This window comes from Lepidochelys kempii, chromosome 1 (assembly GCF_965140265.1).
Source record: "Lepidochelys kempii isolate rLepKem1 chromosome 1, rLepKem1.hap2, whole genome shotgun sequence".
Classification (NCBI taxonomy): Eukaryota; Metazoa; Chordata; order Testudines; family Cheloniidae; genus Lepidochelys; species Lepidochelys kempii.
In genome coordinates, this window is record NC_133256.1 from 281096801 (window position 1) to 281114758 (window position 17958).

The following is a 17958-nucleotide window of genomic DNA, read 5'->3' on the forward strand; positions in this document are numbered from 1 at the left end:
CACTACGGTGCTAATAAGCGATGGTCACATAAACACCACCCTATACCGGAAACCTACCGACCGCTATTCCTACCTACATACCTCCACCTTTCACCCAGATCACACCACACGATCCATTGTCTACAGCCAAGCTCTACGATACAACCACATTTGCTCCAACCCCTCAGACAGAGACGAACACCTACAAGATCTCTATCAAGCATTCTTACAACTACAATACCCACCTGCTGAAGTGAAAAAAACAGATTGACAGAGCCAGAAGAGTACCCAGAAGTCACCTACCACAGGACAGGCCCAACAAAGAAAATAACAGAACGCCACTAGCCATCACCTTCAGCCCCCAACTAAAACCTCTCCAACGCATCATCAAGGATCTACAACCTATCCTGAAGGATGACCCATCACTCTCACAGATCTTGGGAGACAGGCCAGTCCTTGCTTACAGACAGCCCCCAACCTGAAACAAATACTCACCAGCAACCACATACCACACAACAGAACCACTAACCCAGGAACCTATCCTCGCAACAAAGCCCGTTGCCAACTGTGTCCACATATCTAGTCAGGGGACACCATCATAGGGCCTAATCACATCAGCAACACTATCAGAGGCTCGTTCACCTGCACATCTACCAATGTGATATATGCCATCATGTGCCAGCAATGCCCCTCTGCCATGTACATTGGTCAAACTGGACAGTCTCTACGTAAAAGAATAAATGGACACAAATCAGATGTCAAGAATTATAACATTCATAAACCAGTCGGAGAACTCTTCAATCTCTCTGGTCACTCGATTACAGCCCTAAAAGTCGCAATATTACAACAAAAAGACTTCAAAAACAGACTCCAACGAGAGACTGCTGAATTGGTATTAATTTGCAAACTGGATACAACTAACTTAGGCTTGAATAGAGACTGGGAATGGATGGGTCATTACACAAAGTAGAACTATTTCCCCTTGTTTATTCTCCCCCCACCCACTGTTCCTCAGACATTCTTGTTAACTGCTGGAAATGGCCCACCTTGATTGTCACTACAAAAGGTTTTCTTCCCCCCACCCCCTGCTGGTATTAGCTTATCTTAAGTGATCATTCTCCTTACAGCGTGTATGATAACACCCATTGTTTCATGTTCTCTGAGTATATAAATCTCCCCACTGCATTTTCCACTGAATGCATCTGATGAAGAGAGCTGTAGCTCACAAAAGCTTATGCTCAAATAAATTTGTTAGTCTCTAAGGTGCCACAAGTACTCCTTTTCTTTTTGCGAATACAGACTAACACGGCTGCTACTCTGAAACCAGGCACAGGAAGAAGAAACTATGGTTATGAAGCCTTGGTGGCTTCTTGAGAGATCTTTATTTTTATTGAGCTGTGAATATTCTGCTACCAGCCATTGCTACAACCCACCTTCCCTAAAAGCTCAGGGTATATTATTAAAACAGCAAGAAATGAAGGTTATTCACCTTTAACTGGAGTTCAAGGTGTACTCTGCATATTCCCACTCATGGATGTGATGACGGTGCAGCTCTCACATTGGAATCTTTTGACAGAAGTGCCTGTCGCAGTGCTCCTGCAACCACTCTTGCCCCCTCCCCTCACTGTTCATGAATGTTCTGAGTGCGAGTAACCTTCGTTTCTTGACTGAGCGTCCTCTGCACATCTCTGACTCATGGGATAGTTTGACCAGCAATTCTCCTCTTTGGGGAAGGTGGAACATGGAGTCTTAATTAGAGAGAGATTGAAGTACTGTTTTGCCAAACTGAGCATCCAATTTGAACACTCAAGGCTTGTCTATATGGAAACTAAGCATGCAAGAATCTAGGACTGTAAATCTACAACACCCTACCTTGCCATGTACTAACTGGCCAGGTGGACCCTGCTACCGCACATGAAACTTCCTTAGTGTGTTTTGTTGTTTTAAAGTACATTACAGAACTTTTAGCATGTGGTAGCAGGGTCCACATGAACAGTTAGTGTGCTGTATTTACACCATGATCTTCCATGCACTAAGCCTCATGTGTAGACAAACCTTAAGCCCAAATAGAAGCGTTGTGTACACGAATATCTGGAGCTTCATGTTACAGAAATCGGGAGAGTGGTAAGTGTAATGCACTGAAGGCATCCTATTGAGGTCACCTTGGCCCTAGTGGAATGGGACCAAAATCCTTCAGGGATAGAAATAGATGTCAATATATAAGCCTCTTGTGTACACAATCATTTTGATAATGTTTGAAAAGAGATTGTTTGACATTTTGTATAATCAGCATAAAATATGAAAAGATTTGGAGACTTTCTGAATTGTTTAGTCCCATTCAAATAACAAACTTAAAGCCCTTTTTGCATTTAAAATATGCAACCTATTTTCACCTGCATGTCCATGCAGTCTTATGGGAGGGAGCAATACTGACAGATTAGTAACTTAGTCAATACTTTAGGTAGGAACCTGGGATGGGGACATAGGACAACCTTATCTTTATGGAATACAGTAAATGGCAGACAAGCCTTAAGGGCTTTCAGTGCAGCCTCTCTAAAACAGGAAGTGTAATTCTGTTTTTGGATGGAGAACCAAGGACGTCAAAGATGCGGCAAGAGACATCTCCTCTACTATTACCAAGGGAATTTTCAGAGTAGTTGTCAGCTATTTCATGAAATACTGCGTCCTCTAACAAAGACGCAATTCCCATATTTTTATCCAGAGATTTCGGGTCTTCCAGTCTGTTTCTTTATGTTCTTCGACCACCCCAGGTTCATCCTCTTCTGAGAGCATGTCTGATGCAATAGTTGGGGATTGCTCTCTTTCCCTATGAACTGCAGACAGATCCATGAGCTTTGGATTCAATGAATGAAATCTTCCCAAAGCTCTCAAAAGAAAAATGGATATGCTGTCATTCTTGGTAATGCCTGGGAGAGGGCCAATAGGGCCATCCAACTCACGGTGGGTGCCAATCCAGCCAACAGTCCATTGCTATTCAATCTCACATTATCTGCTACAGCATGCATCTTTTCCACATGTTTGTTCAGCAATATATCTTCCCTTAAGAAAAGGACAATGTGGCAATTGAGTGGGTTAATCTCTGATTCCAAGTCTGACAACAGATCCGATTTCTGATCCAAGCATGATAGTAAAGGAGAGATTAGAAGTAGTAGCATTTTACTGGAAGGGGAGCATTAGGTGGCAGGAGAGGTGGTGAGAGACAATAGCTCCTCTGTCCTTCACTTCTCTGGAGGGGAAGTAGTATTATGTGGATCCAAAGAAGCTCCTCTCTCTCATGTCTTTATCAGTCCCCTCCAGATCCAAGGTAAGACAGGGCTAAGGATTTTTACAGTGGATTTGAACTACCACTGTTATAGGAGATTGCTGAGCAGGCTTGAACTGAGTCTGATCTGTGGGACCACACATTAACTGCCAACTGCACTAGATGTTCAGGATCCCTCTTTCTCAATTTAGGATCAATGATCTGGGATTAAAAGACACTGGATCCACCAATTTCCTCAAGTATCTTTTGAATCATTCTTACACACCGAGTCTCCCCTGAACCCGAGTTCCTGGATTTGAGGGAGGTTGCTCCTACAAAATGGCTCCGCTTACAGAGGCCGTCACCAATGGAGTCTCTCTGCTTTTCAATTTCAGGCACAAAGATCCGAGATCCTTTTTAGATACCACAGGGTTCTTGGAGCTTGGAACCAAAGAAAGGTCGCACTTCTTGAAGCCAGGACTCTTGACTTTCAGACCCAGCATCTGATCCCAACGGCAGAACTGAAGCTCCACTTAACAACTAACTAGAAAACCTTAAGAAACAAAACCCAATACTAAAACTAAATAACTATTTACACTATAATCTAATCTAAAATGTAAGATAAAAGCATAACAAGCCACTGTTCAAGATAAGGATCTTGGCCACTGGCCCCGAATGGTTCCCGATCCACTAGCTGCGGAGGTTGGAAGAACTACAGTAACCACAGCACCAGGCCCCCTTTTATAGCCTCACCTGTTGTGACATTATCCCGGGTAAAATCTGGACCGATAACAGCTGTGTCCTCTCAGTTCTCCAGCCTAGGATGCCTTTTACACTGCTTTGCTGTGAGAGCAACCACTGCTGCCTAGCTCACACACAGCCTCCAGCATGTCAATTACTCCCAGTTATACTCCGAGTGCTACAGCCAGCCACCCTTTATTTACACTGCAAAGTAACACCAGCAAATCCCCAGTCCCAGACCTCCTCCCAGAAGCGTGTCTTGTATTGCTCAGCACTCTCCTGGACAATACAAGCTCATATAAAGTCCATCATTTTATTAATTGAAAATTATATGCATAAATCTGTTACCCCAAATGGAGCTTCCCAAATACTTCAATCCAAACACACTGGTCTAAATAAAACAAAAATACAAGTCTATTCACTTATACCTTCTGTAGTTATTACAAGTAATGAAGCATAAAAGTCAGAATTGGTTACAAGAAAATAAAAGTAAATTGCAACTAATGCCTAACTTAACAAACTAGTGTAAATTCAAAACAAATGTCTCTCTCAGCACATGTTTTAGCAGCCTTACTGGCTGAAAAATGAAGGAAATAGCTTTGGACAGGGAGGGGATCAATCAGGATCCCTCCCCCAGTCCAAAGCTATTTCTTTTATTCTTCAGGTGTTGTGGATGCCATGGGTAGAGAGACAGAAGGAATCAATTGGGGTGTCTCCTCTCTCCTCTTTATAGCTCTCTCTCTTCTTTGAGAAACATCTCCAGCTGAGGTTCAGAAGACGGAAAGTCTGTGTGGATGGGAACCCAGCTGTTTCTTTGTCAAGATATAAATTTTACCCACATCCTCTTTCCTGCCAAAGAATAGCTATTTAATCAGGTGACAGTCCATTTAATTTTGCTGACACCTGACTGAGGCATTGGCTAACCTTTTGTCTCTGGGGAACTGATTTGTGGCTGCTCCCCCCAGACTTGGAACAAGTCTAGCAATGCCATACAAAGGAATCTTACAACTTTACATGCAATGTTGCTACACATATTTTACCAGGACAATAATGATCAGTAAATTATGAGTTTTCACATGATACCTCACAAGGCATACTTTGTATGAAATTTATCATAATTTTGTAAAAGGGGTGAACACAGGGGTACAGACGGTCATACCCTCAGAGCATTCAGGAGCACTAAGAACAGAGGATGTGAGAGTGCTCCAATCAGCACTGCTATGAAAAGGTTCCACCATCAAAGCAACACCAGTGGCACAACCCATGAGTGGGAATATTCTGAGAAAACTGAAAGAAGAATAAATAATTTAGATAGAAATATGCTTTCCAATATTTTTACTGATAGCGATAAAAAGAGAGCTGAAGGGTGGCAACATTCTTTCACAGAAAAATGGAGTTTGCCATACTAAACTATTCCAATGGTCCACATAATTAGTATCCTGCCTTCAACAGTGGCCAACACTAGTCAGATGTCTGAATCACTAGGTTATTTGCTTTGTCCAAGATATAAATTAGTGGAATACCCTGACTCCCATTTACAATAGGTGTCTCACCTGTGAAATTCATGGCCTACTGAAACTAAAGATACTCAGCCAGTCTCATCATTTAAGGACAGAGTAAAGAAATCTCAGGGTACTTCTACATTGGAAAAAAACCAATCAACCAACCAAAACATGGCAGTGAGTCTCAGAGCTGGGCTCAAGCAACTCAGGCTAGTACTACAGAACTAAAAATAGCAGTGAAGACATTACCGCTAGCGCTAGAGACCAAGCCCCTTCACTGGGTTCCAGAGCCAGGGCTCTTGCCCTAGCAGGAACATCTAATGCTCCCATTTTTATTAAGAAGAAAAGGAGTAACTTGTGGCACCTTAGAGACTAACAAATTTATTTGAGCATATGCTTTCGTGAGCTACAGCTCACTTCATTGGATGCATTTCAGTGGAAAATATAGTGGGGAGATTTACATATTTTTTATTTTTATTGTAGCATGAGCCCTGCAAGCCCAAGTCAGTTGAGTCAGGCTGTTAGACTCACTACCACAATGGGGTTTTTTTGCAGTGTGGACATACCTTATAATTATATTTATTATCATTATATATAATTATATAATTAATTGTTCCTTATCATTGTTAATAACTGAAAATTACATTATTAGTAGTATTATTATTTGTAGCGCACCCAGAGACATTGTTGTGATGAAGGCAATACAAGTTGTTGATGATGATTTCACCAGCAAACCTAATACTAGCTAGTGGCTGATCTGATAGACGTAATCACTGCAACATCATTTATTTGCCTACTGTTTTGCAACTGCACAATGTATCTTTGGGCATTGAGTCCAGAAGTACAGATTTTGAGACTTCCACTACTATAAAAACACTAACTAGTCCAGTAATAAGGCATATTAATGGTTAAGCCAGTTAAGGAACGAATAATTTCAGTACATTTGCAATATCCAGTAAAACCACTGATTACTGTGAAACTTGTAAGTCAGCCAGGCTCCAGGATGGGAAAGTTACATTTCCATACTAAAAGGGTATAAACTACAGCAGCAACTCTATAGTAAAATGAGATGGTATTTTTAATCCTGGGTATCAATTATCACCATCTAGGTCAGTATCTGATATTTTTAACATGTTTTCAAATGCTGTCCAATCATGTATCACTGTTCACGTCTTCTGTATAAAACAAAGAGCTTGGATCCTTTTTTGTGCTTCCAACCCCATAGCACTGGTGCAAACACGATGGATTCTGATTTTAAATAGCTAGTGGAAAATTCTCCAAGTTGAGGGGAACTTCTCGTCAACAAAGCTAGCAGAGCTGGCTCCTGAGCCAGCCATCTTTTGATTCCCATCTATGTGACAACGCAGAGATGGGGCTGCTAGGTACACAGTTTACCTTTCCCCTGCTACTCCCCATTGGTTTAAGGACCCTCTAAAACCTAAGCTGTTGTAACATGTCTGGACCAGGCACATATAACATCATAACTGGCTCCCTGATGGCCCCTTTTCCCCTCCACAGTGCTAAGAAGAGCTCAGATAAAAGGGAAAATTGAGCCTCAAATATTTAGTAGGCAAGAAAGCATGAAAGTCTCTGAGAAAGGGGTTAAGTTGCTATTATTATAGTAATTTAAAGAGTAACAAATTTACAAGCTGTACAATTAACTTTTAAAAACACTCTATAGAAGAAAAAAATATCGAGTTCCACACATGCACACACATTTTAAACAGTAATCTTCCACCCCCACCCTTATCCCTCCCTGCACTGTTTCTTTGTAACCATTCACATTTCTTTCATGCCTTCAGATTCAACTATTGATATGGCAGTATGTATCCAGCTAGTGTAAGAGATGTATAGTACACTCCACCATTTCTGTACCTTTTACAGGTGTGTAAGAGCCTCTTCTTGAATGGCCTTAAGATGTGAAAATTGGGGTATTATAAAAATTACCTCTGTATAGTTATAAAACCCTAATAAGACACTCAAGGAAGCAATCACATAGAACCAGGAGCCACAGAAGCATTTGTCATTGATATCATTGACTCTTAATATTCATTTTTAACTAATGTTAATAATGGTTATTTACCACACCCTCAACATAATAGGAAATGGCTCAACTCCACTGTGAATATGTATGCCTACTGAGATTTTCTGAACGCAATGCAAATCATGAAATAATTATTTAAATAGCTCACGTTTCTCCCTCCTAAATATAAGAAATATTTTTCACCTGCACAGCTTTACAGGTTTACTTTTAAAATAAAACAAATATGAGGCTGCATGCTTTAAGTTTTATTATGCTAACATGGTATTTCTGATTACAATTATAGTCATGCGATCATTTAAAATGACATTCCAGAGTTGTGTTTTGAGGGGACTATAAACACTACAAAAATCAAAACAAAACACACTTTCAGGGTTGTCCAAAGCCCCCACCTTGCAAATTTCCTTTGTTTACTGGAACAGGGGTGATATAGAGGTAAGGAGCAGGGTGCCTGTCAGTCCCATAATCTCCCCTTCAATGTGTGCAAGGATCTGGGGGCCCTTGCCTCACTGGTTGTCTGAGCCCGTCTCTCAGCCTGCCATGTGGAAGATGGGATCTGGGGGTCCTTTCTCTTTGGGGAGCCCCTCTCCTTCCCCGCCAGTACATGCATTGGGACAGATGCCCCTGTCCCTCTGGGAGGGATCTGAGCTCCTCTCCCTGCCTCCCGGTATGCACAGGGATCAGGGGAGTCCTGCCAATATAAAGGGTCTGAGCCCCTCTTTCTCTGCCCTCTGTGCATCTGAGGGACCGTACCCCTCTGGTGGGGATCTGATCTCCTCTCCCTGGCCTCCCATGTAAGCTGGCACTGGCCCTACTGACACAACCATATCTTATTCCTGCACAATGACCAATAGTAGCCAAAGCTTATTAAAAAATTGTTTCCCCCAGAAAATATAAAACTTTCCCTCTTTACATTAAGAAAAATAGGCAATCTCAGCCTCCCCATCTACCTCCAAAAAGTCAGTGTTCACAAAGAATTAAATATTGGCTGGCTACAGTTCACTAAAGAAATTACCCAGGCTACATCCACCCTCCAGCACTTACAGCAGCGCAGCTGTGCCACTACAGAGTGTGTGGTGGAGATGCTCTAAGCTGACGGGAGAACTCTCTCCTGTCAGCTTAATAACTCCTGCCTCCATGAGAGGCAGTAGCTATGTTAGCCAGAGAAGCTCTCCCACTGACATAGTGCTGTCTAACTGGTTTTTAGGTCTGTATAACTTATGTCACTCAGGGGTGTGAGCAACGTAAGTTATATCGAAGCAACCTGTAGACAAGGTCTCAATCACATGCAAGTGTAAATTTGTTAGTCTCTAAGGTGCCACAAGGACGACTAGTTGTTTTTGCTGATACAGACTAACACGGCTACAACTCTGAAACCTGTAAAAGAATAACGTTTCAATTCATTTACCATGTCAACTAAAGTACAAGTGAGGTTATCTTCACTGTGTTGCAGAAAAGATGTTGCATTGTTGTCACATGGAGATAAACAAAAATAACCACAGCAGTTCAGCAAGCCAAAAAGGCTCAGTGTACTCTCATATTTTCTCTCATACCACTCACAACACAACTCTATATTGTACTGCATGCACTCCGATATTATAATTATGAAAATCATATAAGCACCCAAACTGCAGGAGAAACAACCAGCCTCCCTCTCCACTTTCTGCATTGTGTATTAATATAAAATAATAACTGCTTCATATTTGAGATAATCTGTTTTTTATGTAATTTAGCACCTATATAAAAAATACTTATCCCAGTGATTCATTCGTACAATGATTAATTGCTACTGTGCTGATTGGCAACCAATTTACAGTTTTATGGCAGTGTTGAAATTGTAGATTTAAAGGTGATCAGGCGAATCCCACCTGTGCGCCAATGGTCTAAGCACCTAAAATCACATAAGCATTTTGTAATTGTGTATGATCCACTCCATCTAGTAATTTATTTGTATTTTAAAACATAAGGAACACCATAAATAGAAAGAAAAACTAATTTCGGAAAGCATTTAATCTCTTCTCCATCATCCACCCAAGCAATAATCTAAATCTCAAAACTCTGCATAAATGCTTCTGTATATTTTCATACAGTGTGCGTAAATTTCCCTCAAAAGCATTTTTTTCAATTCATTTTTCAAATCATGTACTATAATCCACCAGCCCAGGATTGCTGTTTCTGAGGATACAAAAAATAAATTATTCATTCAAAGTTTATGCAACTAAAACAAAGAGATTTTACTGTCATTCCACTAATGGAGATATTGACAAATTTAAAACTGCAAAAAAATGCACTTACTGTGTAGCTTTGACAATGTCCCATGTGCTGTAATCATCAATGTGGCTTTTCCGTCCAAGAGAATCACTGTATCCATGGTTATAATGACTTTGGGGCTTGATTTCCTACAAAATGGAAATCTGCTATTAGGACATGAGATTTAGGTTTACTGCTAGAATTCTTAAAATATTTGTAACTGAACAGCATTTATTTTGAAATATTTCCATATGAATACAAAAATACTATATCCAGTTGAACATAGAATAAAATCAGTTAAATCTGGCCAGGATACATGATCAAAATTTTTTAAATGTTGTGAAATGTACCACTGTATTCTTTAATAAATACATTTCAAGACCTTAGTTTTAGGTCTCATCCAAGAGATGGCACACCTGCAGCAGTGCAGTATCACCAAATCCCATGCTGCAGGCATTCATTCAGTACTGTTTTAGAAGACAGAGTGCCTCCTCAACCGTAATGGCCATCTTTACAAGTATGTAAAATATGACACCTTATAGCTTTTGAATTATATATCAACACAATCAAAAATGAGTATCAAATGTATGATTGTTTACTTTTTGTCTTGAATTCTGTAACTGTACGCTGTTGAACAGCTGCCATATTTTACCCCACAGATGATGCCTATTATATGCGTAGTAGTAAAGTGCTTTTGGGATAATTACTACTATGGTGACTATAACCTAGTTTTTATATTTTATTGTAGCTCTCTGATCATAACTAGGAGCTTATCAACTGGGCAACAGAAATCACATTTGAAGACTCTGAGACACACAAAATACCCTACTAACATGAAATGAGTTCCCTTCTTTTGTTATAGACCTAATGGAAGGGAAAAGAAAAAACAAACAGGAAACATCCTCATCTTACTTCAATTGGGGGGGAGGAGTGAGAGTGAAATAGGGATGTAAATATTGATTAAAAAAGTTAACCAGTTAAACAATTAAAATTATATAGTTTAACAGGTTAACCGAGGTTGCTCCAGCTGGTCTGGTGCAGGGCAGCCAGGGCTGGGGGTCCTGCTGCCCCGGCCCGGCCAGGGGTCCCACCATCCCGGCACAGCTGGGGTTGCTCCGGCCAGCACAGCCAGGGCCAAGGTCACTCTGGCCAGGCTGAGGACCCGCTGGCACGGCCAGGGCTGGGGTCCCGCCAGCCAGTGCTGCCAGGGCTGGGGGCCGCAGTCCCGCCGGCCCGGCACGGCTGGGGTTGCTCCATCCAGCACAGCTAGGGTCAGGGTCGCTCCGGCCGGGCTGACGCAGCCAGGGCTTGGGTCCCACCAGGACAGATGGGGCTGGAATCGCTTCAGCTGGCTGGGCCTGGGGTCCCACCAGCCCGTCCGGCACTTCACGGCGGGAGTCACTCCAGCCAGCCAGCCCGGCCTCGCCACCAGGGCTAGAGTCCCTCTGGCCAGTGCAGGGCTGCCGGGGTTAACGGTTAAGGTCGGTTAACAGTAAGCCTAATACTTACCGGTTATCCTTTTACCTCCCTAGAATGAAAGTGAAAGAATGAGAATGAGTGAGAGAATGTGTGTGTGTGTAGACAGCTATTCTCAAGTATATAAAAACATATGACCTTACAAAAATTGGATCTACCAAAAGAGTTAAGAGGTCTAGGCTTCAAAGCAAAAATGGCCTAGTCTGTTCATTGTACAGCCTTGATTTAGCACATACATTTCCTAAGTCAGGGACCATGTTTTCCTCTGAGGTATAGCGCTCAAATTGTCAACGTGCAAGTAACTGTCAGCTGCAGAGTCTCTCAACCATTAATCGCTTTAGCTATATCATGCCACCTCCCTTTAAATAAGTTTTTTTTGTTCTCCATCATTACTATAGTGTTATCCTGGAGAGCACGAATTCACTCTCATCCTCATCAGCACATTAAATACAGATAAGCAAACAATCATACTTAGTAGTCCAAACCAAACAAAAAGACTGCTTTCCCCACTCTAAGTTATAATTTACATAAAATTTTAAAAGAAAGATTAAATGTCAGTTATTTCATTTAGAAATGTAGTTTACTACAACCTACAGTGCTGTAAAAGAATGGCTAAACAGCTAGATAATACAGAAGATGTGATTCTTTTCAGCAAGTCTGCAGGTATAATGGGCTCAATGCAGCAGAAAACAGGCTTCACAAATAACTTCAGCTATTTCCTATTCGGACAAGAAAGTACCTCTTCCTACAGCAGTTTAGGAATGTTATATTAATAATTTTGCAGCTGCTCCCTTCCTGGGGCAAAGTTTGTAATGGATGATTGTTTGCTCACTCACCACACTTCAATAGGTCCTGACATCCTATTCTTTCCAGCTAACTGAACATTTTGGAGGTCAGACAGTTAAATTAAGAGAGGAACTGTACAGCCTAAAAATTGTCTCTCCTAGCCCTCCTACCCCCCAAAAATGAATCAATGAGGTGACAAAGAGGGGAACCAGTGTTAGAAAGAACACATGTCCAACCTGCTTTAACAATAGTTTAACAATAAAAAGAAACTAATGACTCAATTTCCTCATTGTTAACCAGTAGCTAATAAAGCAGATTAGAAATGGACTACCGATCTCTTCTATTGAGTTTATGGGACAATGTTGTAAATGCCATACTTTAGCAAAATGGTAACCTCCAGCATCAGGCTCAGTTACTCATACTGTATCTTTAAACTTCTAAAGCAAAAAAAAATCATCTCAGTTTATTCATGGTGAAGTGCTTCTTTAACTTGTGACATTTCAGATTGTTGGGATGAATGCAGCTTTACTTAGCAATTTTTCTATTAATATTATCACTTGGTCTCCTTAGCAACACAGTCAATAGAATTTCACCCAGAAATTTCTGCACCAAGCCCAATAACCTAGGCTTGAACCAGAACATATCTTTTAGGAGATAAATGTCAGGAGAACTGGAGTGAAAATACAAAACAAATAAGTTCCCAATCCCATTTCCGTGAAAATGTATCCATGTGTCCCACCACAGGATCATAATACCTGCAGCAAAGTTTGCTGTTCTGCCTTGGTGGAAATGAGTCCCACTTGAGGTCACAACCCTGTTTTACTCAAGTACCTGGGATTCCCATGAAGCAAGACTCAGAAATCAAACATCGCAGAACATGAGTCAATTCACCCTGCAAGCAGAAATTTTCCAGTTTTGGTCTCTTTCTGGAGGTGAATGATTTGGAAAGTCTGAGCAAAAACTTTTCATGATCTCAGCATGATGGAAAACTTATTTTTTCCACATCAAAAATTATTGAAAGGGATTTTTTTTTAAAACAGGTCTATCACTGAAACAACTGGAGATTCAAAAATGAAATTTTACTTAGAAGTGTTTCTCTTTACAATGAAAATCCCTGAATTATTTAGTTATAAGCCTCTGGAAAAAAAAGCATTTTGCACATGTATGGTACAAGTGATACTACTTTTACCACACTTATTCATGAATATTCAGAGAGGATGAATATACAGAACTCCTTAACTTCATGGATTATTCCAAAACTGCAAGGGCAATTTCCAAAAGTTTTATGGTAATGCCAGATAGTGTTCCAGCCTAGCAGGTTACCAATGAAGTTGAAAGCAAAAATCAGTATCAACTTGTTCCAGCTCTGAGCTCGGGTTGCCAACATTCTAAAAACACACAAAACTGAACACCCTTGCCCCACCCACCACTCACTCCGTCCCCACTCCCTCTGTCACTCGCTCTCCCCCACCCTCACTCACTTTCACTGGGCTGGGGCAGGGGTGCAGGAGTGGGTGAGGGCTCTGGCTGAGGGTGCAGGCTCTGGGGTGGGGCTGGGTATGAAGGATTTGAGGTACAAGAGGGGGCTCCAGGATGGGGCTGAGGGGTTGGGAGTGCGGGAGGGGGTTCACGGTTGGGGTAGGGGGTTGAGGTGCGGGATGGGGTGCGGGCTCCAGCTGAGGGTGTGGGCTCTGGGGTGGGGCCAGGGATGAGGGATTGGGGTGCAGGAGGCGGTGCCAGGACTGGGAGAGAGTTTGGATGCAGGAGGGGGCTCAGGGCTGGGGTGCAGGCTCTAGGAAGGTGTGGGAGGGGGCTCAGAGCTCAGGCAGGGGGTTGGGGTGCAGGAGGGGACTCAGAGTTTTGGCACGGTGGGAGGGGAGGTTCAGGGTGTGGGCTACGGCCAGGCGGAGCTTACCTCAAGTGGCTCCCAGAAGCAGCCAGCATGTCCAGCTCCTAGGCAGAGGGGCCATGGGGCTCTATGTGCTGTCTGTGCTGACGGGCTCTGCCCCCACAGCTCCCATTGGCTGCGGTTCCCAGCCAATGGGAGCTGCGCAGCCAGTGCTTTGGGTGGGGGCAGTGAAGAGAGCCCCCTGGCCCCTGCACCTAAGAGCCGGACATGCCAGCCGCATCTGTGAGCCGTACGGAGCCAGGGCAGGCAGGGAGTTCTGCCTTCGCCCCACTGCGTCACCAATGGAACTTTTAGCAGCCCAGTCAGCACAGGGTCCCTTTTCGATCAGGCGTTCCAGTCAAAAACCGGACGCCTGGCAACCCTACTCTGGGCAATAAATTTATAGGACAAATACACGATAAGTGTGATAGGTCATGCAACCCACAGAAGGCTTGAAGGGGCCAGGTAGACCAATTAACTCCCCAGGCTGCATCTGGAGGAGGAGTCAGGGAGCAGGGATTGATTAAATGAAGCTCAGCTGGGCAAAAACAGGAGGGGTCTGTATAAAGGAGCTGAGAGCAGAAGGGGGCTGTAGTGAAGTAGTCTGCAATCACTCCCTGGGGGAAGGGAGGTGTGTTTGGGGCTAGAGATAGGTTGCCTGCAGTTACTCCCTTGGAGGAGGGAGCTTGGACTGGAGAACCAGAAAGGCAGGAAAGGGTAAAGGCAGCAAGGTATGGGGTACAGAAGACCTTGGCTGCTGAGAGGGCCCCTGAGCTGGAACCCAGAGTAAAGGGCAGTCCCAGGTTCCCCTACTAGCCACTGGGGAAGCAGTGCAGACCAGACAGTGGAGAGCAGACTGCCTGGGACAGTTCTCCTTGGAAGGCTTTGATATCCAGGAAGGGGAGGACCCCAGTGACATGGCTAGAGTGCCAAGTGACGAAGAGGAAGCTGCAACTCCTGGAGCAAGAGGAGCTGCAGGATGAGAGAAGATGGGTGGAGAGATATCCAGAGGAGGGTCTAGCACCTGGAAGGAGCTAATCGCCAGGAGCAGCCAGGAGGAGGCCCTAAAAGAGATACAAGGGGCACTAAAAGACAATATTTAAAACCTATACTCAAGAGTAACTCAAACCAAACCACACAAGATGATCTAAATTTATGTTTCTATAGAACTTCCTTGTTCCATAGGGCAAACAGTCCATAATGCTTGTGGGGGAAGGGGAGGGGAGAGATAGGGAAAGAGTAAGAGCTTAGTCACTATACTGTATGTCTAATGTTTGTTACACTTTTCAGATTAGTCAGAATGACAACATAACAAGAATACAACACCTTTGTTTCCTCAATGCCATTCTGAAGACAAAGGATATAAACCTGTAGAGAATCTACGAAATAAACTTGACCTTATGCTTACACTGGCAGTATTCGTTAGCAAACGCATCTGGTACCCAAATCATCAACACATGGAACGTGTTTTCCCATTTCACCGTCATACTACTTCAACATAGTTCAGTCCTTTCAACATTCCATTAGCCTGAAAGCTAAGCAGAAAAACTGGTTAAACTCTCTATATTCCAGTGCTATGCTGCCATCTATGCAAGACCCCTAATAATAGCAGCAGGGCACCTACTGCCAAAGCAAATGGGAACCAGGCATAGTACAGCTGTTGCTCTAGGTGTCTGGGAAGGGAGACACATTATGTCTGCAAAGGAGGAGGCAGCTTTGCAGAAATTCTCTCTTTGCAGTCTCAGAATAAATCAGGCTCTCTTATATGGAGGAACAGTGCTGAGAAAAAGTACCAAATATAGAAAGAGTTGTAAGATGCAAATCAAGGCCTAAAATAAAGTAAGACAAAATCCAAACATAAATGGCTGGATGTTGCCCTTTTTACTTTGAATTTGAAAGGTGATGCCATGCAAAGTTATCACAGTGCCAGTAACTGTATCAGCACTGTTCACCTACAGCTACACTAGGCAGTAAGGATTTTGCATACCACAAATCATAGTAATCAGAGCTTGAAAAGCTTACTGGATACATACTAATGTGAGGATAAACCAAGTAGAGAAAGGTTAGTACAAAAGATGACACTATAGAATTCCAGCACAGTACTCTAGTTCAGCCTATTTCTTGCCCTTTCTCAGATGCTTAGAGATGGACCATCTCTTTTTCCTATTCAAGCCTCCTAACTGCTGTAAAGCAGACATTAAGGCTGGAAAACTTCACTATTTCCCCAATCCCCTCCTGGATGTTACTTGGGGGGAGTCATGCAACTATGTAGCTTAAGTATTAAATCAGAGGGAAGAGTCTTCCCGACCTAGATATCACTTTCCACAGCACTTTAGTTTTCCATGGTAGCCTTTCCTTCAAATAATGACTACGCCAATTTTGCTTATTGTATAAAACCTGTCAGGATTATGGGCCTAAACTCACTATAATCTGTAAATAATCATTTAAACAACATGAATATTTTTTTAAGTGGTACATGTTTGCTGGTGAAGTTTTAAAGAAAGTCAAATCATTGGACTTATGGAAGCCCTGGAACAGAGTTGAAGTGCTAAATCAGCTTTTAGCAGTCAGTAGCACCTTCTGCAGGTCTAGAACGAATATTTTCTTCATTTCAGTTTATTCAATGAGTTCAGCTTAATGACTAGTTCAAAGCTGAGAAACTGACTGGAAGTTGAAAAAGCAGGAAAGCTTGTTTTCCTCTTCCAGTCTATGAATAAAAACTAGGTGTGAGAGAATGACAGCTACTACAGTGCCAAAGTCTTGAAGGTCAGGGTGACCAGAAACAGTTTAATTCACTAGCTTCAGCTTTAACAAATCAGTTCGTTTTAAATGCAAAATATGTTTTGATAAACTCACTTTTTCTTATATATCCAGCACATTTAAAGAAGTTCTATTTAACTAGTAAAATTAGTTAAAACTAACGCTGTTTTTATGCGTTTTAATTGAATTCCAATTTCCATCCAAATGCAGCTTGACACAATTTCATGAGTAATTCATCATCATCTAGTAAATGTTAGTACATGTAACATAAGAAAATGTAAAAGTTAAAAATGTGAATATATGATAGCTTAAATGTATGCGTGTATACACATATATATAGGTATACTGAGAGAGAGAGAGAGAGAGAGAATCATCCTGATTACCAGTCGTAACAAATTTAGTGTACTGTAAAGGCTATAGTTTTTGTAAATACACATTTTAATAGTTGCCAACTAGAGCAGTGTTTCCCAGACTTGGGACGCCACTTGTTCAGGGAAAGCCACTGGGGGGCCGGGCCAGTTTATTTACCTGCCACATCCGCAGGTTCAGCCGATCACAGCTTCTACTGGAAGCATGTCCTCTGGAATGGTGGCCAAAGCATGAAGGAGCATACAAATGTTTAGCATGTCGGGCACGTAAATACCTTGCAATGCCAGCTACACTCTTTCAAGTACGCAGTCCTAGCCCTGTTTTGTAGTTACAGATATTTCACTTACAGTACATTACTGCACCTGGTGCCACTAACATTAAGATGCCTCTATCCTTGTAACCATTTTCAGAACTGGACCTGTGCTAGGTCCTGCTTCTGAAGTCAAAATAGTTGGAACACAATATGGGGAGAAATGTGTAAGAGAAGGGGAGAACAGAAGTACTTGAGGACCCTCTTACTTTAAAATTTTATTTTATTTGCAGGCAATTTTTTAGCTACGTTCTTTGTGTAAAAAAAAGTGAACTGAATTAACAAAATTATGGATACAATCTAATTACATTATATATCTAAATATGAATAAATCTTTGCTGAACAGTAGTGATACTTCAAAAAACAGATTTCTCCAGTATAAAGTGTACAAAAATACGTATAAAAGAGACTTCTCACTAACCCTCCTCTAAGATTTGAGAGAGAGGAGAGGATTCTGCAGACCAATAAGATCAAATCAGCTGTAACCACATCATCTCCATACATAACTACTCTCTCTCGCTCTCAAAAAAAAAAAGCTTACTAAAATAAAAGGCATTGTAATGGCTAGTTTTCAGCTATTAAACCATTAAATCA

General features: G+C 42.0%; 1 protein-coding gene across 3 annotated transcripts in view; it reads right to left on the minus strand.

Moving 5' to 3' along the window:
- The window catches only part of ZDHHC17 (zDHHC palmitoyltransferase 17), a 128662-nt gene that overhangs the window by 97652 nt on the left and 13052 nt on the right, over positions 1–17958 (minus strand). For 2 of the 3 annotated variants that reach the window (XM_073327711.1, XM_073327709.1), the window contains exon 2: positions 9821–9924. In XM_073327711.1, the coding sequence (XP_073183812.1) occupies positions 9821–9924 (104 nt within the window). Of the gene's footprint in view, positions 1–9820; positions 9925–15333; positions 15461–17958 lie in introns of all 3 variants that reach the window. The other variant, XM_073327710.1, reaches the window with a different exon arrangement.